Below are 26,672 nucleotides of genomic sequence, written 5' to 3' on the forward strand. Positions count from 1 at the left end.
GGAATGTATGCGATTTATTTTCACGGAAATTTCAGAATTTACGTGGTTTTTTACGCGAATTTCGAAATTTATACGTTTTTTTTACACGGCACGTATCAACCGCATATAAATTCAATATGCTAGTTGATGTGACTTTTCACGAAATAAGTTTGTATTGTATCACTGAGAAATAAAGGTCATATTGATATAATGATTATAGCATGCAAAAAAAAATCAGTTAATCAATTGTTTGCATTTTAAACTAGAAATTCGTTGTTTGTTAGATTTTTACTTGGATTTTGAAAACTATCGGTTTATTTTTATGCGGATTATGGGATTTACACGCTTTTCTTCAAGCGGATTTTGGAATTCACGCGTTTTTTTACACGGTTTTTGTTTAGGCGGTACGTATCCCCCGCGTAAAAAGCTACTCCAGTGTATTATGCATTTTTTCTTTCAACTTGGTGAATGTTGTATGCAACAAACGATTGTGTGCAATAATTCATTCTATCAAACAAATTAGACACCCAGTCAATGTGTAGGAAAATCGGTGATGTTGATGGTGGAGTGGGTTAGTAAGATGAGTGCAATTGAAATGAAGTGTATCCGCGAAGACAACGGTGCGGTGTGGACATCTGGATACGAAATTAGTTTTTCACTAAAAATAATTTTGTTTTTTGTTCGTTACAACCCGTTTGACGGTCATGAGTACATATGGTCGGGGTTTTGCCAAAACGAACCAGACGCCAAAACATTATCTTAAGATATTTCAATTTGAAGTTTGGGCTCCTTCTAATTGACCGTGGCTTATCAAACCTATTATTTTATCGCTCACGTGTTACGAACAGGATGTCTACAAAGCGATGAGATTATAAATAACACAAAAAATAGAAAGAAATGACTTTTAGTTTTGGTACACATGCACTCAGTTCACTTTGGCAGAATGAGAATTAAAGAATATGGTTTGCCATCCAGCCGAATAAATTCAGCAAGGTGTGGAACCGAATACATGTAACGTTGTAATGAATCTCATTCTACATTTCATTCCTTTTTTTGTTTGAACACACGTTTTGTAATATCATGACAATGCATGTGTTTAGACCTGGCAATACCAAAGGCTGCGTCGGCGTTGCTCATGATAGCGTCTGGCAAGTGAGTGTATTTTACCTCACACCGCTTAGAATCGCAGTCGTCCGCTCTCTACCTCTATATCGTTCGCAATTCATTCTACGTTGAGATGGTGAACGCTAGGAACATCAGAAATATTAGTACCATTGAAGAAGAAGTTGGATGTCAACGATGAAGTGGCAGATTGTTGTTTCTTCTTCGGATCACAATTTCTCGCGTCACTGTGTAGTCGTCTACCATAACTCCAGCAATGTATTCAGCGACATACGCATTGAATGTATACATGTGTTCTCCAGTCGGTGTTATATTAGAATTGATGAAATAACGTGATCGTCACCTTGCAAACCGAGCATGAATGATATGAAGAATTTCAATAATTCATTATGTTTATTCAAAAAGTCTTCCAGCTCGCTGGCAATACGCATGGCTTTAGACGAATTAAGGTTTTTGGCGCATGTGAGGATGAATGTGTTCAATGAAGTGAACTTAGCGCTATCTGTCATTTAACAACTTAAATAAATCCGCTCTCTTTGAAAAACAAACTACGGATCGATTATTTGAATATTATTCATACCAAAATACTAAAATCGCCATTAAAAATAGGAGATGGAGGTGAACCTTTGAGGTTTTAATTAGTTTTATGCCAAATTTGAGAAAAAATAGAAATCAAAATTATATTTAGATTTTTTTTTGCATAAGGCCACCTTATCGGTATTAAACATATGGTAATTGGTACCCTAGCGGTATCATATATAGTTTACGTCCTATTCTCATGCCTATCAAGTTTTTGACGTAGGACTACGTCTTTCATTTCTATACCGGGGTGTAAAACCAAAGTTTCGAGAACGAAAGCGTTACGCTGGAGACCGAGATTTTGAGCGTTAATAGCTCTTAAACAACTGAACGAAATAGTATGATAAACACTTCATTTGAAAGATAAAATGTCTACGCGTCATATACTTGTTACTTTTTCATCCAAAAACTTGTTTCAATAGTCTTAAAATTGCTTTCAAAACAGGCTATTGAAATCAAAAATCGGTATATAACCGAGCGCCGCTCGTAAACCCACTCAGTTATGATTGAACAGCGATTGGAGCATGTTGTCGCTGTTGTTGTGAAGCTAATTTCGTTTATCATGAAAGCGCTGATGAACGGTGTCACCAAGAGCCTGTTTGTGCACCTAAGGCCAAAAGGGAATCCATCAGGAGGAGAGTGATGCCACGGTTCCGCTTGAAACATCGGAGCAACCGCCACACACACACACACACATACATACACGCGCGGAATTCTCGTTGCTATCATCGTTGCTGAAAAATGATCTGCCAGTTCCCCTGGGAATTGAAAAATACATTCATGCGAAATAGTTTATTTTAATGTTTTCTATCCATATAACACTGCAACCAAATACATTTGGTTTTGTTATTTTTCAATCAATCGCAATTAACAGGAAAGCTTCTGAATATTTTTTTCCCCATCAGTGGAAATTTTCGTATCCAATATTGGATGCATAACATGAAAAACGGAAAATGTTTCACATCGCGAAAATCAAGTCATTTTCGAGCGATTATTTGTTTTCTACTCATATAATGCTTCGACCAAATACATTTCGTTTTGGATTTTTTCAATCAAGTGCGATCAACGTAAGACCAGTCTTTCGGCAATTTATTAGAGGTGCAATGAATCTTTAGGAATTCCCGCTCTACGCGCACTGGCAAACAATGTTTACTCAACAATTTCTCAAACTAGAAATGGGTGTTGTGAGAAAGGATTAGCGAACGCGAAAACGACAAACGGGAGAAAGATACGTTGGAGGTTGAAGGAAATTGGCAGAAAACTTCTTCATTCTATCATTCAAATAATGTGATTCATAGCACATCGTTTTGCCAGAAAGAGATTATTAATGCTCAAAGGAGGAATCCTCCGAGGAGATTACCCAGCGCAAATTAGAGTCGACTATCGATTGCGGCATTCGTACACAAATAATTTTATAATGCAGTTTCACCAAAGCGATTTCTTCGGATATATTCACTACATCATGTCATGTATTTCATATTCTTCATAAGGAAATCCATATCCATGGCACCTATCGGTAACGAATTATTATCGAAACCACGATTTTCGCTAAATGCTCCTTTCAGTTCGGCCTGTAAAAAACTTTTCTGTACTCTAATCCATCAAATTTGGAGCCCTGAAAAGGGCTGTTGATTATATGCTAAGCTAATATAGCACGCTCTCCTCGGATACGATGGGCCAGCTGGATGTCCTTGGGCATGATGTGACGCGTTTTGCATGGATAGCACACAAATTGGTATCTTCAAATAAGCCTCCTGCAGCGTCATAACCGCGGAACTTTGGAAGCGCAAGTCGGTTTTGAAGTCCTGAGCAATTCCACGAACCAAATGCTGCAAAGGTAGCTTGCGGATCAGCAATTCGGTCGATATCTGATAGCGACGAATTTCATGCGAAGTTCCCGGTCGATAGCGATGTGGCTTCTCCACCTATCCTGCTACTGGTGCGCTTATCCGAGCTGTCTTCGTGTGCCTTACCACCGAATGACTAACGAGCTGTCTGCGAAAGACTAACGAGCTCGAGTCCTCATGGTGCGAGAGTAGAGTAAGAAATGAACGAAAGCAAAGGAAGCGTCATTTTATAAACCATAAAAGTATAGAATCTAAATCCCACCCTTATTATATTCGTGAGTATACAGTAAGCTTATACAATAAAGAGGGTGGGGTTTACATTCGATTCTTTTATGTTTTATAAAATGACACTTCCCTTGCTTTCGTTCATTTCTTACTCTACTCTCGCACCGTGAGGACTCGTTTCATCGGGACTAAGCAGACAGCTCGTTAGTCTTTCGGTGGTAAGGCACCACGAAAGCAGCTCGGATAAGCGCATCAGCCGCAGGAAGCGTGAAGACGCCACATCGCTATCGGCCGGGAACTTCGCATGAAATTCGTCGCTATCAGAAGTCGACCGAATTGCTGATCCGCAAGCTACCTTTGCAGCATTTGGTTCGTGGAATTGCTCAGGACTTCAAAACCGACTTGCGCTTCCAAAGTTCCGCGGTTATGACGCTGCAGGAGGCTTATTAGAAGATACCAATTTGTGAGCTATCCATGCAAAACGCGTCACATCATGCCCAAGGACATCCAGCTGGCCCATCGTATCCGAGGAGAGCGTGCTATATTAGCTTAGCATATAATCAACAGCCTTTTTCAGGGCTCCAAATTTGATGGATTAGAGTTCAGAAAAGTTTTTTACAGGCCGAACTGAAAGGAGCATTTAGCGAAAATCGTGGTGTCGATGATAATTCGATACCGATAGGTGCCATGGATATGGATTTCATAATGAAAAATATGAAATATATGACATGATGTAGTGAATATATCCCCATATCGAAGAAATCACTTTGATGAAACTGTTTACCGTTTGTCGTTTTTAATTGTTGGGAAAGGGCATTATTTCTGCTGACTAAATTCCAAGAAAAAATCCATTCTATGTTTAAGCGTGATTCATTCTGCTTCGGACCAACGGAACAGTATGATAATCATTTCATACAAAAGATAAAATGTCCAAGAGTTATATGATTGCTATTTATTGAGTCGAAAAATTGTTTCAATAGCTTAATGATAGCTTCGAAAACAGGTTATTGAAATCATTCGTATCCGTATGTAGCGCGCCCACTTGGAAACCCATTAATCTTATTGGAATGTGAGATGGGGAAGCTCATACTTACGTCTATGCATTATGCTGTACACTACAGACTTTTTTTCTCCGTACTGATTAAGAAGCCGACCGAACTATCGGTCGACAAGTCAGTCTGCAGTCGGCGGGGGCTCTTAATTTCGTTTTTGCAGGTCCAACCGAAAAAATTTCAGTCGAGTTAACTCTTTTTTACAGTAATGCTTTTGAATCCGGACACTTTGCATTACATTCAATATCATACCACAGCCATAACATTTTTTTCATGTTGAATTTATGCGATTAATAGTTGCTAATATAGTTACTGATAGTTTCTTGATAGTTACTTATCAATCGCATTAATTCAACATGCAGAAAATGTTGTGGCTGCGGTATGGTATTAAATGTAACGCAAAGTGTCCGGATTCAAATACATTACTGTATACTTACTTCGATGTTATTCGTTTCTCTCTCAGGGTAAGCAACGAATATAATAAGGGTAGGGTTTAGATTCTATACTTTTATGGTTTATAAAATGACGCTTCCTTTGCTTTCGTTCATTTCTTACTCTACTCTCGCACCGTGACGACTCGTTTGTTTGGGACCAAGCAGATAGCTAGTTAGTCTTTCAGTGGTAAGGCACACGAAAGCAGCTCGGATAAGCGCACCAGCCGCAGGATAGGTGAAGAAGCCACATCGCTATCGACCGGGAACTTTGCGTGAAATTCATCGTTATCGGAAGTCGACCGAATTGCTGATCCGCAAGCTACCTTTGCAGCTTTTGGATCGTGGAATTGCTCAGGACTTCAAAACCGACTTGCGCTTCTAAAGTTCCGTGGTTATGACGCTGCAGGAGGCTTATTCGAAGATACAAATTTGTGTGCTATCCACGCAAAACGCGTCACATCATGCCCAAGGACATTCAGCTGGCCCATCGAATCCAAGGAGAGGGTGCTATATTAGCTTGGCATATAATCATCGGCCCTTTTCAGGGCTCCAAATTTGATGGATTAGAGTTTAGAAAAGTTTTTTGCAGGCCAAACTGAAACGAGAATTTTCGTTTGGATGCCATACAGCATCGAGAAAATTCCGGAAAGATCTAATCGTTGCTGAAAAATAATCTGCCAGTTCCCTGGGAATTGAAGAATACATCCATGCGAAAGAGTTTATTTTAATGTTTTCTAATTATATGGCGAAAACAGCGACCAACTACATTTGATTTCGTAATTTTTCAATCAAGTGTAATTAGCTGGAAAGCTTCTGAAGATTATTCTTTCCCATCAGTAGAATATTTTCGTATCCAATATTGGATGCATAACATGAAAAACGGAAAATGTTTCGTATCGCGAAAATTATATAATTTTCAATCGATTATTGCTCAGTCGCCGAAATTTTCATACTCAGAGAGTTCATTCTCCTCTAGTTAGCCTTCCAAATTGCCATCGTAAACCACACCTTCTCTCGATTCAATCACGCACGAAAAGCATACTGAAATGATATTCTGGTGGTGAAACCGATTCATTTTTCGTGAGGCGTCGTGCACAAGTTACGTAACGTGATAAGGGGGGAGGGGGTAGATGTTGCGTTACTTTCTGTTTATTAGAGATAGGAAATTGCGTTACGAAAGGGGGGGGGGAGGTGGTTCAAAATTCGGATTTTTAGCGTTACGTAATTTGTGCACGACGCCTGAGGACATCGACAAGACAACATCGTTACTGAACGAGCTGAACGGCGAGGGATCGAGGGATTCATTACCTGGCCTGACCTGACCTGATGATGATGATGTTGAATTAAAGAGGCTTTAAACTTTTCAGTTCATTCGCCTCTAAACACCTGACCTGAAATGCAATCAGTTTGTTTTAACTGTGAGGGAGCGCAGAAAAGCCGATGCTGATATTCTCGTGACCAAGAGAGTATCAGCATCGAAATACGGTTCCTCGGGAAGACATAGAAGCAGCCGCCACACACACACACATACACGCGCGCAACTCTTTTCGTTTGCTGGTTATCGAGAGGAAACCTGGAAAGAAATGATCGTTGCTGAAAAATAATCTGCCAGGTCCCCTTGGAATTGAAAATTACATTTAAGCGAGTTTATTTTAATGTTTTCTATCCATATAATACTGCGACCACATACATTTGGTTTTGTGATTTGTCAATCAAGTGCAGTTAGCAGGAAAGCTTCTGAAGATTATTCTTCAGAACAAGGTTTTTTGTATCCAATATTGGATGCATAAAACCTTGAGTCTCCAACGTAACACTCTCGTTTTTGAAGTCACCCAAATATTTATTTATTCATTCATTCAGGATGGATTTAGATTCAACTTCAAACAAATGATCTCTAAATCAACGATAGTCCTACGTCACCCTTGCGGTTATACCATAGATATAACCCACTTCCTGTTTTTTTGCATAACTTCTTGAAAATCGTTCGAGTCGTTTCGGAGGAGTTCGACCACGAACATCGTGACACGAGATTTTTATATATAAGATATAATAAATAATTACCTTCAAATCAAATAAATAATTTAAAAAATTTCAAACAAATTTTTGAAAAAAAATATTGAAAATTAAAAATTGTTTTTCTCAAAAATATGTTTTTTTATAATGCTGAAAAAATAGATATGAATAGCTCATACAATTTCTAACAAGTCATTTATACATCGGAAGATGGGCACTTTTACACAGAAAAAGTTTTCCGAACAATAACTTCTTCATGTTTTTCTTTGAAAAATTACTATTAATGTATAATCCGTAACATTTTAATGTATGAATTATCACGATTTACATGCTCTTCAGATACATGCCAAACGCACAACACACAAAAATGTTACGAGTAAAACATTATTTTATCAGGAGTCTTCAAACAATAATACCTTATATTCCAGAAACTATAAAAGATACAAAATCAGCGTCTCCGACAAAAGTTCATATTTTAATACAATCTAAAACTTCGTCGAATATACTATATCGCTATCTTGATTTTAAACAAAATTTGGATTAGTTGTAATTTTTGTTTGCTTTCTTCCATGAAAAAGTTGTTGTAAGAAAAACTTTTCCCCTGTAAAAGTGTCCATCTTCCGATGTATGAACTCCTTGTTGGAAATTATAAGGGCTATTCATAATTTTTTTGAGAAAAATGATTTTAAATTTTTAAAACAATTTTTTTCAGCGAGTTTTATTTCAATTTTGATATTTTTTTATGAAATTATAAACAATTTCCTTCATTTCTTTGACTCGATTTTTGTAAAAATCAAGAAAAAATGGTTGGTCCTTTTCAAAAAGAAGTTTAAATCTTTTTTGAATATTTCAAGAATGCAAAGTTGCTTAAAAGATCCATGTGTTTACACCCACAACGTTTTACTGCTATCTGAGATGGTGCTACCAAGGGCCAGTCGAGTTGGCATGAAGTTCGTTAATAATTACGAAAAATCTAATTTATTTGCAAATGTAATACTTTATTAAAGAATATTGGATAATTAGCTTCAATTTGATGAATCGATCATCTAAATTGGTTCAATTGTTCAAAAGTGATGAATTTTAGAAAAATTGTCTTTTTGGAAAAAAGTGGAAAAGGTTGATTTTTCGGACCATCCTAAAAAAGAAATGGGTACCCTAATGAAAAAATAAAAAATACCAGTCTAAAATAACATAACATAATAACATAAGTGCCCTAATGATCGACCTTACTACTAATCTACAAATACTTCTTAAAACTAACTTATTGGTAAACTAAATCTATGTGAGGACTACATAGTACAGAGCTTTAAGGGACGAACGAGAAAGATGACAATCGAAACAGGAACTACATCGGTTAAACACACGACACATACTAGAAACGGGTTCATTATAACCGTAATTAGTGCGTGATGATGGGAGGAACAAGAAATTATTGGTACGCAAATAACGCCGGCTAATGTTGAAATTTATCAACCGAAGAAGTTCAGGACAATCAATGTTTGATAAAATCAAATCTGACGTAAATAGGGCCTTGGCAACATCTCTTCGAGAACGTAATAAGTCCAACCCAATCAGTCTACAACGGTCCTCATAGCTTGGAAGATTGAGAGGATCATTCCACGGCAAATTGCGCAAGGCGAATCGGACAAATTTCCGTTGAATTGATTCGATTCGCTGAATGCTATTTTGGTAGTATGGTGACCATACTACACAAGCGTACTCGAGAATTGAACGTACCAATGCGCAGTAGAGTGCCTTTATGCAATGCACATCTTTAAACTGCTTTGAAACGCGGAAAATGAAGCCAAGCGATTTGGATGCTTTGGACGTGATGTAGGAAATGTGGGCACGAAATGTCAGTTTGGAGTCCAACATGACGCCAAGGTCTTTAATGGTGTTGACACGTTCCAATATTACACCATGCAGCTTATAATCGAAGATTATTGAAGAGCGCTTGCGGGAAAACGATATCACAGAACACTTCGATGGATTTAGAGTCATTCTGTTATTCACACACCATTCGTCGAAAATATCCAACTGTTTTTTAAGAAACTCGGCGTTTACAGTGGAATTCACAGGAAGGAATAATTTGAAATCATCTGCGTATGAAAGTTTCAAGCACTTCAAACATAAATTGATGTCGTTAAGATACAGAAGGAATATGTACGGACCGAGATGACTCCCTTGCGGAACACTGGATGTTACAGGAAATGGAGTAGATAGGGTATCACCGATCTTCACCGACATGACACGGTCGGTTAGATAAGAACGTAGCCAGCTGAGAAAAGAGCCGTTGAAACCAAGGCGCTGAAGCTTAGCTACAGCGATGTTATGGTTGATTTTGTCAAACGCAGCAGAGAAATCAGTGTATATTGCGTCGATCTGCTGTCTCCTTTCAAGTGAACGAGCTATGAACGAGGTATACAAAACAAGATTTGTTGCAGTTGATCGTTTGGGCATGAAGCCGTGTTGTTCCTCGGCGATGTAATTATTGCAAGCATGAGAAATGAAGTCTAACACAATAACCTCGAAAAGCTTGGAGATAGCACATAGGCATGCGATTCCTCTATAATTCTTAACATCCTTCTTGCAACCTTTTTTGAAAACAGTAAAGATGAATGATTTTTTCCATGCATTTGGAAAGGTACCACTAAGGATGGAGCGGCTGAACAAGATGCTCAGCGGTAACGAGAGGCTGTTAGAGCACATCTTCAAAATTACAGATGGGATATTGTCGGGTCCAGCATTAGTAGATTTCTTCAGATTACCGCAAGCCTTTTCTACAGATTTTGAGTTTATTACAGGGTAGGCTGCGATAGATGGCAGGCAGGGTATACTGGTCACAGTTACAGAGACTTGCAGAGAACGCCACTGAATTGATTCGGAAATAGTTCACAAATATCTTCTGTAGTGTTCGCTTCAATGTTATCACGCGTCATGACTGTAGGTAGACCAGATTCTTTTCTTTGACTATCAACGTGTTTCCAGAATCCTCTTGGGTTGGCACGCAGATTTGTTTGGATGCGGCTGAGATACGTGGCGTATAAAGCATTATTCAGTCGTTTGTAATTCCTGTTTGCAGAAGAATAACGGTCCCTCCATAGACAATCGCGATGTTTGGAAAATTTCCTTAAGTAAAATCTTTTCATGGATTTCAATCGTTTTAAGTTCCTGTTTGTCCATGGAGGGCTAACTATTTTACTGGCTTTCTTCTTAGGAACAAACTGTTCGATTGCGTAAAGCAGCACATTGGACAAGGAAGACGTTGATATGTCGATATCACAGTCCTTCAAAATTTCATTCCAATCGATGCTACGGAAGAAACCATTCATTGATGAGAAATCAGCTCTCCGATAATCATAAAAGGTTGACTCTGCGGTGCAAACAAAAACAACAGGAGACGGAGCAGATAAAGAAACCAGAAGCGGAGGGTGATGACGACAAAACTTCACCAGAGGAGCAGGTGCTTGGGTAACCGTGTCAAGGCATGATAGACCGAGGGGGTTTGAAAGATACTCTATCGCTAGTGGAACCTGTGAGGAACAGGACACCCTCCACAGTATTTTGCCCTTACTGTGTTACGGTGGGGCAATGGCGCAATGAACCATCATTTCTCCAGTGATTCGTGGGATGCAAGTGCGAGCGAAAACAGATCGTTAATCGTTTTAATCCAAAAAGGGCAGGTGCCTCTTCAGCTACTGACTACACCTCAGGTAGCTTTAAGTTCGCCCGACTCAGTGGAGACATATCTTCTTCTTCTTCTTCTTCTTCTTCTTCTTCTTCTTCTTCTTCTTCTTCTTCTTCTTCTTCTTCAATGGCACTAACGTTCCTAGGGGAACTTCGCCGTCTCAACGTAGTATTACTTGCGTCATTTTTATTAGTACTTAGTTGAGATTTCTATGCCAAATAACACGCCTTGAATGCATTCTGAGTGGCAAGCTCTAGAATACGCGTGATCACAGTGCAAGTCGGAGGAAATTTCTTTGACGAAAAATTCCCCCGACCAGAACGGGAATCGAACCCGAACACCCGGCATGTTAGTTATGACGCTAACCACTCGACCACGGGAGCACCTAAGACATATCATAAGAGTAAACATGTCTCTTCCGTTACACTGCTTGTTTGATTGCTTGACAACCTGCGTTGCTATCTAGTGTAACCAGAATAACCGATTGTTACTTCGATGACACCACCTCTCAATCCGCTATTTCGAGACGGCGTCCAAGTTGTTCTAGACGACAGTGTTCCATCGGCTTGGTGAAAAGATAAGCTACACTCTGTCCAACTTCTATAAGACCAAGTGACGATCTTGCTGCTTTGTGTCATTGTAAACAAAACAATGCTTCAATTTATATTTTAGTGTGTAGGTATTGGTGACTACCATACACTGTATGATTTTCATTTGTTTGTGTGCAAGCACTGTGTGTAAACAAATGTTTTTGTATTTTTTAAGTGTCAAGTTTCTATAATACCAGTTACACTTCCGTTGTTTTAGTTGCTTCGATCAATAAATCTTGAAAATGCCGAAGGGCTCACGGAGAGAGAAGAAAGATAAATCGATGCATTTCACCAAGAAAATGTTGGTATCGGAGAAATTGCTCGTCGGATTGGACGATCCCATCAAGTAGTGTTCAATTATTTGACGAATCCTCAAGGATACGAAGAAGAAGGAGAGAGTTCCACTTAAATCGAAGCTCTCTGACCGGGATAAGCGGGAAATAGCTAGAACAGCTTCGAATATCTCAAAATCGCTTATGCAAATAAAGCAATATTTCAATTTAAATGTTTCTCGGGTGACAATTCGTCAAGTTTTGGTAAAAAATCCTCACATAAAGAGAGCTTCAAAGGTTAAAGCTTCTCATTTTACACCATCTCACATCGGAAGACGTCTGAGTTTTGCCGAAGCTCATATGAACCGACAGTGGGACATGGTATGTTGTGACAAAGAAAGTTTCCAAAAGAATACATTTTACTATACATCATAACGAAAAGTTCTTCAATGTATAGGCATCTTCAGTGACGGAAAATAGTTCAATTTGGATGGCTTTGATGTTTTCAACGGGTACTGGCGAGATTTTCGGAAGGAGGAACAGTATTTTTCAACCAGGAATTTTGAAGGAGGCTCGTGCATGGTTTGGGCGGGATTCTGTGCAACCGGAAAGTTCAAGATAACTTTCACATCATTTAAGGATTACATACATATTCTGGAAACCTTTTTCTTTCCGTTTTGCGTGGATTCCGTCGCAAAAAATCACATTCCAGCAAAACATTGCTACTATTAATATCAGCAAGGATACTGAAAAATGGGTTTAGGACCAAAAACTTAATTTTTTGGACTGGCTGGCTCGCTCTCCAGACTTGAATCCTGTTGAAAATCTTATGGGGATCCTTATACGCAGAATCCACACTGAGCGAAAGCGGTACACTACGATTGAAGAGTTCAAGGTCGTAATTCCGGAAACATCGAAAAATATCGAGCAATTATTCAGCCGATTCATTGATAATACTTATGAATTTTGAAATGGTCTTATAGAAACTGGACAACTAAAATGATCATATTTTAGCACAATAAATAAATAAACAACTCTTTTGAACGAAATTGACGTTCAACGTTAAATGGCGTTGAATAGCATTCCACAATGTATGAATGTATCTTGTTGAATATCTATGCAACACAAACAACCAAGTATAATCATGGGTGGTCTTATAGAGTGTATAGAGTGTAGTTGGTTTTCGGTTCGCACATGTGCAATCTTCACGCTGCCATTGGAAATGTGATCCCGTATGAAATGATGCTTCACATCAATATGTTTAGAGAGTTTCGATTCACAGTTCTTGGTCATCCCGATATAACCTTGGTTGTCCTCATAGATTGTGACTGTAACACTGAAACCAGTCAAACTGCTTCCGATACTGACGAGCTGTGTGCGATGTATTCAGTCTCGCTTGACGATGTAGCTACCGTTGTTTGCTTTTTGTCTGACCAGCTGACGAGATTGCCAAATACGAAAAAAGTAAAGCCATTTACTGACTTACGATCCTCGGCGTCTGAGGCCCAATCCGCATCGACGTAGCCCACTAACGGCTCAGTACAACTTTGTCGATAGAATAATAAACCTTTGACTTTCGTCCTGTAGCGAACTACTCTCTTCAGGCTTTGCCAATGCTGTGCTGTAGCCTTCTGTTGGAATCCTTCTAAGAAACACAAGGAATAAGAAATGTCCGGTCTAGTACAAAGTATCACGTACATCAACTACACGAGGAGTTCTCTGTAGGGATGGGATGTGGGTTCTCCGGTTCGAGTAAGCTGAATTTCTTTTTCCATGGAAGATTCCCTGGATTGCTTTCCTCCATCTTGAAATGCGCCAACAACTTGTCAACGTTTGCTTCCTGCGACAGTTGTCTAATTTTAACAACTTTTCATTGAACTTTTCGTTCCAAGTCCTTTGACCACAAGCCTCGCCTTATATCGCACTGGGATTCCGTCTATGTTATCCTTGACACGGAACACCCATTTAGCCTTAAGAGGTTTTACACCTTCCGGACACATTACGAAACGTCACACGTTGTTCGCAGCCATTGATTTCAGATCATCCTGAACAGCTCTCATCCATTCATGCTGATCTTCGCGTTGTTTGATGTCATCGTAGCACATGGGTACATCAGGGGAAATCGAGTCTGCTGGCTCGTCTCCCGAAGCAGCAAGGCCACAACTTCATTCATGCTGCCAGTATCTTTCTAACAGCCGGAGCTTGTTGCATCACCTTCATCATCAAAAACGACAGTGACAGCTACATCATCAGCTAACTCCCCCCTGTTGCTCGTACGGGAAATTCATCACCATCATCGTCATCGTCAACAGGGTTTACCTGGGCATAGAGGAACGTTTTACGTCCGATCAATGTTTACTTCACGTGTTTGCATGTTACAGAGCCTATATCCATTCGGTGCATATCCGATCATGGTCATCTCACGGCTCTTCGAATCCAATTTCTTCCTCTGTTGATTTGGAATCCATGCGAACATCGACATCCGAACACTTGCAGCTTCTCCAAACTAGGTTTGGAACCAAACCAGCCGGAGCCGGAGAAACTCCAACAGGCAGAGCAGCCGTGGGACTTTGATTCAATAAATACACACACGCCAACGCGGCCTCGGACCATAGATTTTTCGGTACACTTGAGACGATTAGCACAGTCCGAATTCTTTCTACCAAAGTCCTATTGAACCCCTTAGCGACTCCGTTCTGCTGTGGTGTGTAAGCAACAGTAACATCAACTTGAATTCCTTTATCCTTATAATTTTTTTGGAACATTAGAGCAGTATTCTCGTTCCTGATCAACAGTCATCCTCAAAATCGACAGACCGAATGTTGACCACACACTAGTTTCATATTTGCGGAATTTCTCGAATACGTCGGATCTCTTCCTCAGAAGGTAGATCATCGCAAAATGATTGTAGTCGTCGATGAATGTAATCCGTCCCAAGGTGGAAGGTCAATGGGATCATACTCATCGGAATGAACACGTTCCAGGGGCTGACTTGCACGGCTACGATTTCCATTGAACGGCTCACGACATTGCTTTTCTTTTACACAAACTTCACAGAAAACAACCGGCTCAAACGTATGCCGTCCGACGCTCGTTAAAGCTTGCCAAAGGATCGTATTGTTCGTAGAATATTTTATTGCAGGAGGCATACATCGGCTTGCTTTAGAACTGTTATGTAGCGCTAGAAGTTGATGGAGTTATGTTGGGAAGGTTTGGTCATTTTTGTTTAATTTATTTTTACTCGAAAATGGTGAGTCCTACAAAAAAGTGATCTATGGAAGAGTTTGAAGAAAATAATTGAGTGTTCAGAAACAAATACGGCTTTTTTCTCACTCCAAATAAATAAAAAAAATCGATTTCAAAACTCAAAGTCGATTTTCTCAAAATGGTCATCTCAGATTTTTATAATGGTAAATAAATTGTAGATAAATATGTGCCCTACAACTCTTCCATACATCGCAACTTGTGCATATTTAAGGCAAAAAAGTTTTCCTAACAATACTTTTTAAGATTTTTTCTTGAAAATTTTCTATTTTTTTGTACAGCTATACAAAAAATCAATAACAGGTAGAAATGGATTGATGGTGACCCTTGGATGCTGAAGTACAGTTTTCAGCTTGTTTTTGTATTCAAATACAATTTGTTTCAATTTAGAGAGCTACGACAGCTCTCAAACAATAGCCATCTGCCAAAAATCTCTTGATCGTCAGGTCAAGGTATCGAAAAGTTGTTGTAGATTTAGGTATCTATTAAGAGTCACTGTAAGTCACTGTAGATATGATAATAATAAAGGGTGTGTCACATCAAATTGCATCACGGAAAAAACGCTGTAGAAATTCGCCCAGTAGACCGATCCTTTTGAAAATTTTAGACAGTAAAATAAAAACTATTAAACAACTTTTGGCATTTTCTTTTTATTCATACTTCGAGCCCAAGCCCGTATGCTCGCACCTTCCTCTTTACCCCGTCCATAAAGTTCTGTACAACGTCAGGTTGTAGTTTTTTTTGAACAGAAATCCATTTTCTCTTGAAGTCCGCCTCCGATTTGACAACTTTTGGGTTCTTCCGAAGGGCCTGCTTCATAATCGCCCAATATTTCTCTATTGGGCGAAGCTCCGGCGCGTTGGGTGGGTTCATTTCCTTTGGCACGAAGGTGACCCCGTTGGCTTCGTACCACTCCAACACGTCCTTTGAATAGTGGCACGAAGCGAGATCCGGCCAGAAGATGGTCGGGCCCTCGTGCTGCTTCAATAGTGGTAGTAAGCGCTTCTGTAGGCACTCGTTAAGGTAAACCTGCCCGTTTACCGTGCCGGTCATCACGAAGGGGGCGCTCCGCTTTCCGCAAGAGCAGATCGCTTGCCACACCATGTACTTTTTGGCAAACTTGGATAGTTTCTGTATGCGAATCTCCTCCGGAACACTGAATTTGTCCTCTGCGGAGAAGAACAACAGGCCCGGCAGCTGACGAAAGTCCGCTTTGACGTAGGTTTCGTCGTCCATTACCAGGCAATGCGGCTTCGTCAGCATTTCGGTGTACAGCTTCCGGGCTCGCGTCTTCCCCACCATGTTTTGCCTTTCGTCGCGGTTAGGAGCCTTCTGAACCTTGTACGTACGCAGGCCCTCCCGCTGCTTGGTCCGCTGGACGAATGAACTTGTAAAATTCAGCTTATTGGCGACATCCCGGACCGAACTTCTCGGATCACGTCTAAACTGCTTAACTACGCGCTTGTGATCTTTTTCACTGACGGAGCATCCATTTTTGCCGTTCTTCACCTTCCGGTCGATGGTTAGGTTCTCGAAGTATCATTTTAGTACTCTGCTGACCGTGGATTGGACGATTCCCAGCATCTTACCGATGTCCCGATGTGACAACTCCGGATTCTCGAAATGAGTGCACAGGATTAATTCACAACGCTCTTTTTCGTTCGACGACATTTTTCCAAATTTACGGAAAATTGACAGTGAAGCATGGCCAACGTGATCTATACACTCTTATCTGATTTTAAAGCGAAAGTTGAAGATATAATTCCTAAAAATTAAATTTCTACAGCGTTTTTTCCGTGATGCAATTTGATGTGACACACCCTTTAAATGGATTTATAGATACCTGAAGGATGAATAAAATGGCTCTGCAGTTGATTGAAAATAACTAGTCGGAACCGGCAGCAAATATAAAGTGACAGAAAATAAACAGCATATAAACAGTTTCTGCGTAATCATCGGAATTCAACTAAGAAAAGTGTGACATTATTTAGCAACATGAGTCAAACCGTGATCTCCAGGATTTGAAAGGATTACAAATGCAGTGCTGGTATAAACATTCCCAAGTGTAACCGATATAAACTACGTCGGTTATCAGAAATTCCGTTGGATGCTACAATGCGAATTTGGGAATCTTGTTTGGCAGTGATTTGGCACAATAGGTGTGTTCTAAAGAAAAAACGACGTATAGATGAGGATAACACTAACCAAAATATTTAAGATTCACAAGCTTTGGTGGAGTCTGTGTATTTACACGGTTACTTGTCAATGGTTAAGGATTTTGAAGACTTTGCTTGGAAAATACCACTTCTGAAATATGACATTGAATGATAAGTTATATTGAGTTGTACGGCTACTGTTAGAAAGTAAGATCAATATAGGATAGGTGCGGTAGTATTGGCAAGTGCATCAGCATTAGCATCATTAGTATAATTGGCACTCATAAGTACAATGGTATCAGTTTTGGTACTCAATTTTTTTTTTTTTATTTAAATCGTTTATTTTTACAGGCTCAGTTACATAGGTTTAAAGGAGCCGAACTCCTTACTGTATTGTTACTAGTATATATACATTTTTCCTTAATTCTAATGTTAATAATATAGGAAACCGATTACTCGCGGTCAACTCGAGTTTAGAAGGGTGACATATTTTCTTCAGGAAAAGGAGGGGATATGAGGATATGTTGACAATGATCACACTCACACTCTCAATCACACTCATCACACTCATCACACTCAATTCTTAAAACTATCTTATATCTAATATGTATTTACATTTCATCTTATTCTTAAGAAGGGATCCGATCTCTCACAAAGGAAAAGGAAAACGGTACTCAATTTATACTCAGCCAAAACTGATGCATTTTCTAACTATTGCCAACTCTACCACACGTAGGGGAACCGCGGGTAAGACGGACAGTGGGGGTATAATGGATTTGTATAGGTTGCATTATGAATTTCAAATTTCTTTTGATGGTAATCCCTTCGAAATGCTATTCTGTGATATTTAAACCATCCTATGACAATGATTACAGATCAAAAGTGGAATAGTGAAACAAAAACCGGAAATCAATCATGATTCCGCGTGTTAATGTAATTTTTGTGGCTTCGATATTAAGTATTTTGAGTGGTTTAATTGCAAACTTGAATTTGCTGACGGCTATATTTCGGTTTGTGAGATGACAGAGAAGCGATATTTGGTATGTACGGCAAAGTAAATTCATTCGTAAGTGGTGAATTTAAATTATTGAAATAATTGCACTGGTGGGGTTGGAATGGACAGTCATATCCATAATCACATCCAATGCATGATGGAAAGTGAAGGGAATGATATTCAACTTTTTTTTTTATATATTGCTTTTTCGTTTTGTTCTATTTCAGTTACTGGACACACAAACACTGAGAGAGAGCGAAATTATTCCTCTCGCGAGCGATAAACTTCTACGTTTCGTATATTATTAACCTGTCCATATTCCCCCCACTACATGTCCATTATACTTGTATAGATAGAAATGCTCTACATTTCGGCTTGTTTTAATTTCATTAAAAAAGCATGAAAAAACACATTTTTATAAAACATTTAGCCAATTATTTCAAAAACCATTAAATTGAACTGAAGAAACTGCTTTAAAGTTTTGGAAAACATGAGTTTCCAAAGATACAATTAAAGTTTTTCTTAACATGTCAGTCTTACCCCCATTTTCCCTATGCATTATCGAACCCCAGACCAAAAAGCTTTCACGTATAACATCAAGTCTCACTCGTAGTGTACTTGCATAACATAGGGCGCTAGAACGCTCAGCAGAGTAGTGAAATCACTTGATGTGTGACGTATTAAATAATACGGGAGGGGGTTAATATCAGCACTGCATTTGCAATCCTTGCAAATCCTGGAGATCACGGTTTGACTCATGTTGCTGAATAATGTCACACTTTGTTGAATTCTGATGATTAAGCAGAAACAAAATAATTTTGTTTCTTTTCCGCCACATTACATTTGCTGCCGGCCGCTACTGGTAATTTACAAATAACTGCAAAGCCATTTTATGCATCCTTTAGGTATCTACACAATCCATTTATTATTATCATATCTACAGTGACTTACAGTGACTCTTAATAGATACCTAAATCTCAAACAACTATTCGATACCTGACCGACCGATCAAGAGATTTTTGGCAGATGGCTATTGTTAGAGAGCTGTCGTTGCTCTCTGAATTGAAACATATTGTATTTGACTCCAAAAACAAGCTGAAAACTGTACTTTAGCATCCAAGGGTCACCATCAATCCATTTCTGCCTGTTATTGATTTTTTCTATGACTGTACACAAAAAAAATTGAAAATTTTCGAGAAAAAATCTTGAAAAAGTGTTTTGTTAGAAAAACTTTTTTACCTTAAATATGCACAAGTTCTGATGTATGGAGCAGTTGTAGGGCAAATATTTATCTACGATTTATCTACCATTTCATCAAAATCTGAGATGATCAGCGACTTTTAGTTTTTGAAATCAATTTTTTTTTCAGTGTAGAATTCGACCATTTTTTTTCAGTATTTTTTCTGAAAATTCAATTATTTTCCTAAAACTCTTCCATAGATCATTTTTTTGTAGGACTTACCATTTTTGAGTAAAAAGATTTTTATAAAAAAAACTAGCTGACCCGGCAAACGTTGTTCTGCCATAAAAATTATTTCTAGTGAATATGTTGATTGTAAAATAAAAAATTACTAATGTGTTGTGAGTGTGTTTAAATGTTTTAAAGATCTACACATAATTAAAACGTTCGTTAATCTTTCTTTCATACTTGTGTTTGACATACCGAGGTATAGAGCGCCAAGTCGATGACAAAAATTAAAAAAAAACACAAAACATTCCTTGTATTCCATTCCCGATGTATTTCATTCACGAATCTGACATGTTTGTTCTCCTGAACGTTCAATGTAAATTGAAAAAAGGAATTAATTTCGTTGTTGCAAATTTGTTGCTCTTCATCGAATGTTTTGCTCAGCTGAGGCGAATATGGCACTACTGAACGGTTTTCCATGTCAATGTCTGCGTTGTTATTTTTTATGAATGATTGTCCGTCATTATCAGTTTTTATTCGTTGATATATTGGACATCCACCTAGGCTTGTGGTCATGTCGTTGGTGAAATCTTCAAGAAAATGCATTGTACAGTTTCCATCTGCCATGCAAGGCTATGAAAAAAAGGCTATGTTTATGGTAACAATATCGAACAATCACCCATATTTCGTCATTAGCAGACCCGAAATCAATTTAAATTGTTGAAATTTGAATGAAAATGTTTATTCGATGTTGTTTGAATACTTAATAGACATAGCCTTTAACTTAACTCAATTATTTTTCTATAAATCTCCTTGCATTTCAGCCAAAATATTATCCAGAATATAAAATAATTATCAGAGACTGTTTTCGTCCGATATTTTCCCTACCTGTAAAGAATGTGTTATTCTGTTACACAGAACACACAATAGAGCCATAGTTCACTTAAAATTTTTGTTTTAAAAGCGTGTTTATTTCACTCCAAAATTCATAACAATTTACGCTTCACAGAAATGGAACACGAAGCTCAATGACGTCTATACGCATTGTGTTTCAAGGTCGGATGACATTCGTTCTCTTTGAAAAACAATCTACGGGTCTATTATTTGGATATGATTTATACCAAAATACTAAAATCGCGATTAAAAATAGGAAATGGAGGTAAACCTTTGAGGTTATATGTACTTTTATGCCAAATTTATAAAAAAAAGAAATAAAAATTATTTAGATTTTTTTTTTGCATAGGACCACCCTAATCGATATAAAACATATGGTAATCGGTACCCTGCGGTATCATATATAGTTAAACTGACCAGACGTCCCGCGCTACGCGGGACAGTCCCACATTTCAACAAAATGTCCCGCGTAAGATTATGTCCCGCATTTGGCAAAAGAAACGAAAATGTCCCGCGATATCTATATATTTCAATATTACAATTTGATCATGTTGATTTCATTAAATGGATGAACTACAAAAAAAAACTTTTATTTAACAGACTGTTCAAGAGACCTTCCAATGCATCCAAAGATACGTTGAGCTGGTTTCATCGCACCGACAGTGTACTTTTTGTTTAGAGAGTGTCAAATGGAAACGACAGCAACAAAATTAGAAAAAGTTTTTTATAAAAGTCCCCTATTGATCCGCAGGGACCAACGTGAGTCAGACGAAAAGTTCATCTTTGGTCCCCTAGCTCGGTCAGGGCTCAACGTGTTAAATAAGCCGGAATAACTAGTGTATACGGAACAGGAAGAGACAGGGTTGTTTGATGAAGTATCGTGAATGAAACGCTTGGCGGCCTTACGGAAGTTGGCCGGAACCTCAACCATGGTCCATGAAAAGATGTATGACAGCGTGTTCTTTTACCTTTTCGTGGCTTTGGTGGTAGGCTGTCTCTCCATTTTGACCATTCGCCCAAAAGTTTTTTTTTGTAGTTTTTTTTTCATCGCCTTCCGAAATTAGTCCATTTTTTAATGCATACGTTAACACTAAAATCGATGAAAAATGGATTGGAATTTTCGGACCTTGGACCTAAATGCTCTGACCGAGTGAGACACATGTTAAGAGTTTCACGAATAAATGAGACTCTGTAAACTATGGTTTATGTTCACATAACGTATATACATAACGTTTTGTTTTTTGTGTCCCGCGTTAGACCTCTGACCATCTGGTCACTTTATATATAGTTTACGTCCTATTCTCATGCCTACCAAGTTTTCAGTGCATAACTTCATGAAAATCGGTCGAGCCGTTTCGGAGGAGTTCGACCACGAACATCGTGACACGAGAATTATATATATATAGATTATTATATTATATGTTAGTCTAGATAAATTTTCGGAAAACCATGTATGCCAAGTTGCTTAATTAGGTAAGGTCTTCAAGCCCAGAAAGTTTCATTGAGTTCTGAGAGAGTCATGCCAAGATCTGGTCGAGTTGGCGCGAAATCCGTCTATTATCGTTTCTTCCCAATTTGTCAATTAAATTTTTTTTCGGGTTGTCGATATTTGAGTTACGAATGGATTAGGAAAATTTCACGATGAGACCCAATGTATTGAAAACAGAGCGATTTATAATCGAATCGCTGCTATAGATAATCATCTCAAACGAGTGAACAGTGAAATACCACATAAAGTTCATTTGAAACAGAAATCCCCTCTATGCTAATGAGTTCACATAAATTGTGCTTTGAAATCAATTTTGACAATGTGCACCGTTAGACAGCATTGTGAAATGCGAGTCGTCTTCAAACATTTACAATGATGCATGCATCTTTGCTGTAGTGCCCCCACATACAGCATTGATATTAAATAACGTTGACTTACCCTCAATTATCTGTCCTGTATTGTTTAAAAGTTAGTCAATGCGAGTTAGAGAGAATAATATAGATTAGAATAGTATAGGGTAATTGGTAACTTGAGGTAGTGAGTTTTTAAATTAATCTTTTCTATACAATGGCCTGATTTGATTATGTTTATCAAAATACTATTTTTTCTTCGTGAAAATGTTTACTTACTTTCTTTGATGATTTGCTCGTTTGGATAGGTACGTAGATTCAGTCTCGTATGCTCATTCGATGGCGTTGCATCTACGAAAATAATAAAAAGATTGTGTAATAAACTAATAGTGATATTGATAATAGAACTCTAGTTTGTTAATTGGAATGTAAAAATCTATGGATATAAGTAAGGGTCATAATATAAAAATGTTGAGAAAATATAAAAATTAAATCTTCGGGTGTGAAAAAATGACGTTATCGAAATAATGTTTATTTTAATTAATATTTCATTTCATGAAAACAAATGTTGTCAATGTCATTAGAGTATCGCTTGATTTGTTAGAAGGTTACATAAAGCTCAACCCAGTAGTAATCTTTCTTTTCGAGCACTTACAATCGATACAATCGAGTTCATCGCTTGTATCGTACGGGCAATCAACTCTTCCGTTGCATCTTAGCGACTGAGATATACATGGACCATTCTCACATCTAAACATGTTTTGCTCGCATCGGTCACTATCTGTGTTTTCGTATAATTTCGCGTGTATATGGAGAGAAGAAAAAGTTAGAGGGACATCGTGCAAAATTATTATATTGGGCGTGCAAATATGACTTTACAGATGGCGAGGATAGAGGAAATGCTGCCGGACTTGCAGTGTGTGTGCAAAAGTGTTCTCTACTTTGGATGCGGCATGGAATCTTTTTTTTTTTTTTTTTTCTTTCTTTATTAAATAGATTTTCAGCCAAAGGCTGGTTCATCTCTAACGGCATGGAATCGAATGGCGCAATACGCATTTTACGCGAGCACTGGCGCGGTAAAACAATAGCAAGGCGGTAGAGGAAACACTTCGCCAAAACCGAGCATCTGTTTTCTCCAGGTTAGCAATCAATGAATAAGGAATAAGGAACCGGAAGAATTGGAATGGACCCACGCGACGGAAACGAACTATGGATTGGAAACTCGGGACATGGAACTACCGATCCCTCAACTTCCAAGGAAGCACTCGAGTGCATCCGATCCCTGCCCAAAACATGCAACTCTCAAGTTGGCTAGGAGGAGGAATACAAACCGATAAATGTAGAGTTCAGCGCACACCAGCGCTGACCTACGAAATTGGCCTAACACCTATCGACTTTGCCGTCTCCAAGAACATGGCCATTCGTAGTACCTTTCAGAACAAACTCCTACACAAGCACACCTAATCAGACAGAAATACAAATCACCCAGTTTTGATTGATTGACGTCAGATCCTATCGGAGCGCTAACGTTGACATTCGGTACCGACGCCCGCCTCGGTTAAATCTCGCGCGGCTTAAGCAGCTTGATGTCACCGGAAATTTCGTGCGTTCGCTCGAAGCTGTGCTGCCGAAAGAGGACGAGCTGATCGAAGTCCCTCTCGAGGACTGTTAGAACACCATTAAAACAGCCATCAACAGCGTAGCAGAGAACATAATCGGGTTGGTGTGACGTATTCAGCGAAACGAGTGGTTTGACGATGAATGTAGGAGGGTGATGGGTAAGGAGAACGCTGCGCGGGCGGCAAAGTTGCACATTGCCACTCGGCAGAACGTAGAAAGACATCGACATAAGAAGATGCAGCGTACCGAAATCTTCCGGGAGAAAAAGCGCTGCCTGGAGGAGGCGGAGTATGCAGTGTTGGAGCAGCTGCACCAGTCTCAGGGAACGCGAAGAAGCGAAAAAGTTTTACAGAAGCTCAACGTATCTCGCTTTGTGCCGCGAGCCCATTGGATAAGAATGGGAGTACTCTGACGGACGATCGTGGAGTGACGGAAAGTGGAAGCAGCACTTCGATGAACACCTGAATGGTGGGGGAGAGGATCATGGCGGCGGGGAAAGCAATTTCGTCGGTGGGATAAGCGTGAAGGAGGTGCCAGCTCCAACGATAAGTGAAGTTGAGGACGCTATCAACCAGCTGAAAAACAATAAATCCGCTGGGAAGGATAACATCGGAGCGGAGCTTATTAAGATGGGCCCGAAGAAGCTGGCCATTCGTCTGCACCGGCTGATTGTAAGAATTTGGGATGCAGAATAACTGCCGGAGGAGGGGAAGGATGGGGTTATCTGCCCGAACTACAAAAAGGGATATACAAGCTGGACTGTGAGAACTATTGTGCAATCACCGTCCTCAATGCTGTCTACAAAGTGCTATCTCAAATTATTTTCCGCCGACTATCACCAATTGCGACAGATTTGTGGGAAGTTATTAGGCCTGCTTCGTTGAAGGACGGTGAACGACGGACCATAATTTTACGTTGCGGCAGATATAAACACGCGGGGCACTGAAGGTGACTGCGGTGCCAGACTTAAACGCGCAGATTGGATTAAAAATGAATGCGTCCAAAACAAAGTACATGCTGGCAGGCAAAACCGAGGCCGACCGACCCCGCTTAGGCAGTAGTGTAACCATCGACGGCGATGAGTTCGAGGTTTTTGACGAATTCGTCTACCTTGGCTCACTGAAGACGGCGGACAATGACAATAGCCGCGAGATTCGAAAACGTATTAATTAGCGGGAGTCGTGCCTACTTTGGGCTTCACAAGCAACTGCGGTCGAGCAGACTGAGTCAAAGTACAAAGTGTACACTGTACAAGACGCTTATTAGCTCTCTACGGGCGTGAACAACGTAGACAATGTTCGAGAAGGTCCTGCGAGTGCTCGAAGTTTTCGAAAGACAAGTACTAAGAACGATCTTCGGCGGCGTGCAGAAGAACAGAGTATGGAGGCGAAGGATGAACCATGAACTCGCAAAGCTCTTCGTCGAGCCCAGTATTCAAAAGGTAGTTAAAGCTGGACGAATACGGTGGGCAGCACATGTTACAAGAATACCGGACAATTACCCTGCGAAGATGTTATTTGCCTTAAATCCGGTAGGTACAAGACGACCAGGAGCCCAGCGAGCTGGATGGTTAGACCAGGTGGAGCGAGATCTGACGGCGAGTACGCGATGCCCAAAAAGTTGGAGATCGATAGCCCACAAACGAGTGAATTGGAGAAATATTGTTCATCAGGTCTTGTCATCAGACGGAAAGCCAATTCAATAAATAATAACGTACATGTTTGGGTTTTGCGACGGAAATTTCCTGCCATCTCTAGTGAATGTATGCGCGCCACTCAGCAAGCTATTGAAACGAGGTGGAGAGTTCACATGGGACGAAGAGGTAGAAGCAGCGTTCCAGCAGCTGGAAATGTTAGCCGTGTCTACACCGGTGTTGGGCTATTTCGATACTCGCAAGGAGTTCATATGCGATACTATTAATATAGGAATAGTATGTGTTTTGATCCAAAAAGAGACATAGGAGAAGATAGTGTAACATCGACAAGAATAGAGAGCGGATATGTGTGCTTTGAAAGAAACAGATCAAAAGCCTCTTGTATTCAAAAACCCCATTCAAACAGCTCTGGTTGCAAAGAATGATGATGTTATTGAAACGAAGCCTGGTGTCCGGATAGGAAAGAGCCGTTTTGCGACGAGCTGTTGATGTTTGGATTTGTGAAGGGCGTATTAGCCGTCATTGGAGGTGCAATCTTCAACTGAATCCTGATACATTGAGTGTTAAGACAGAACAAAGGTATAGCACTTGCATGGAATACAGCGCGAGTCAGGTGTCAACGCATATGACAAATTATACAATTCCAGGACATTCAATTCAACGGTACACTTGGATTTATGTGAGATCCACTCAGACGGTGTCAAAACGATGACGTTATAATGGCTACTCCTATTTCGTAGACGTAGATGTTTTGACAACCTCAACAACAACAACAAACACAACTATTATCGAGTATTGTAAAAGAAACTTTGCAAGACATGGCAAACCGGAAGTCATCTTGATAGACAACGGTTCACAATTTCAGAAATTTCATTTTAAGCACAGCACTTCTTCACCATATCATCAGAGCGAAACCCCGAAAAGCTGAATGAGCGGCTGAACGAATTGAGCGGATCTACAAGAAGAATATCTGTGTTGGTGAGGATTTGCAACAGTAAAACACTCCAAATAAGGGATCAGCCCAGAAGACGGCTGTTGGGAG

At 39.5% G+C, this 26,672-nt stretch overlaps 1 protein-coding gene across 31 annotated transcripts in view; it reads right to left on the minus strand.

Annotated features, from left to right (window-relative positions):
• Positions 1 to 26,672, minus strand: part of LOC129775235 (basement membrane-specific heparan sulfate proteoglycan core protein) — a 220,014-nt gene that overhangs the window by 102,504 nt on the left and 90,838 nt on the right. For 26 of the 31 annotated variants that reach the window (XM_055779700.1, XM_055779686.1, XM_055779689.1 and 23 more), the window contains 3 exons: positions 23,012 to 23,137; positions 22,636 to 22,707; positions 22,445 to 22,459 (listed from right to left, as the gene is read on the minus strand). In XM_055779700.1, the coding sequence (XP_055635675.1) occupies positions 22,445 to 22,459; positions 22,636 to 22,707; positions 23,012 to 23,137 (213 nt within the window). The remainder of the gene's footprint in view (positions 1 to 22,444; positions 22,460 to 22,635; positions 22,708 to 23,011; positions 23,138 to 26,672) is intronic. The other 5 variants (XM_055779705.1, XM_055779696.1, XM_055779707.1 and 2 more) reach the window with 3 other exon arrangements.

This window comes from Toxorhynchites rutilus, chromosome 3 (genome assembly GCF_029784135.1).
Source record: "Toxorhynchites rutilus septentrionalis strain SRP chromosome 3, ASM2978413v1, whole genome shotgun sequence".
Taxonomy (NCBI): Eukaryota; Metazoa; Arthropoda; class Insecta; order Diptera; family Culicidae; genus Toxorhynchites; species Toxorhynchites rutilus.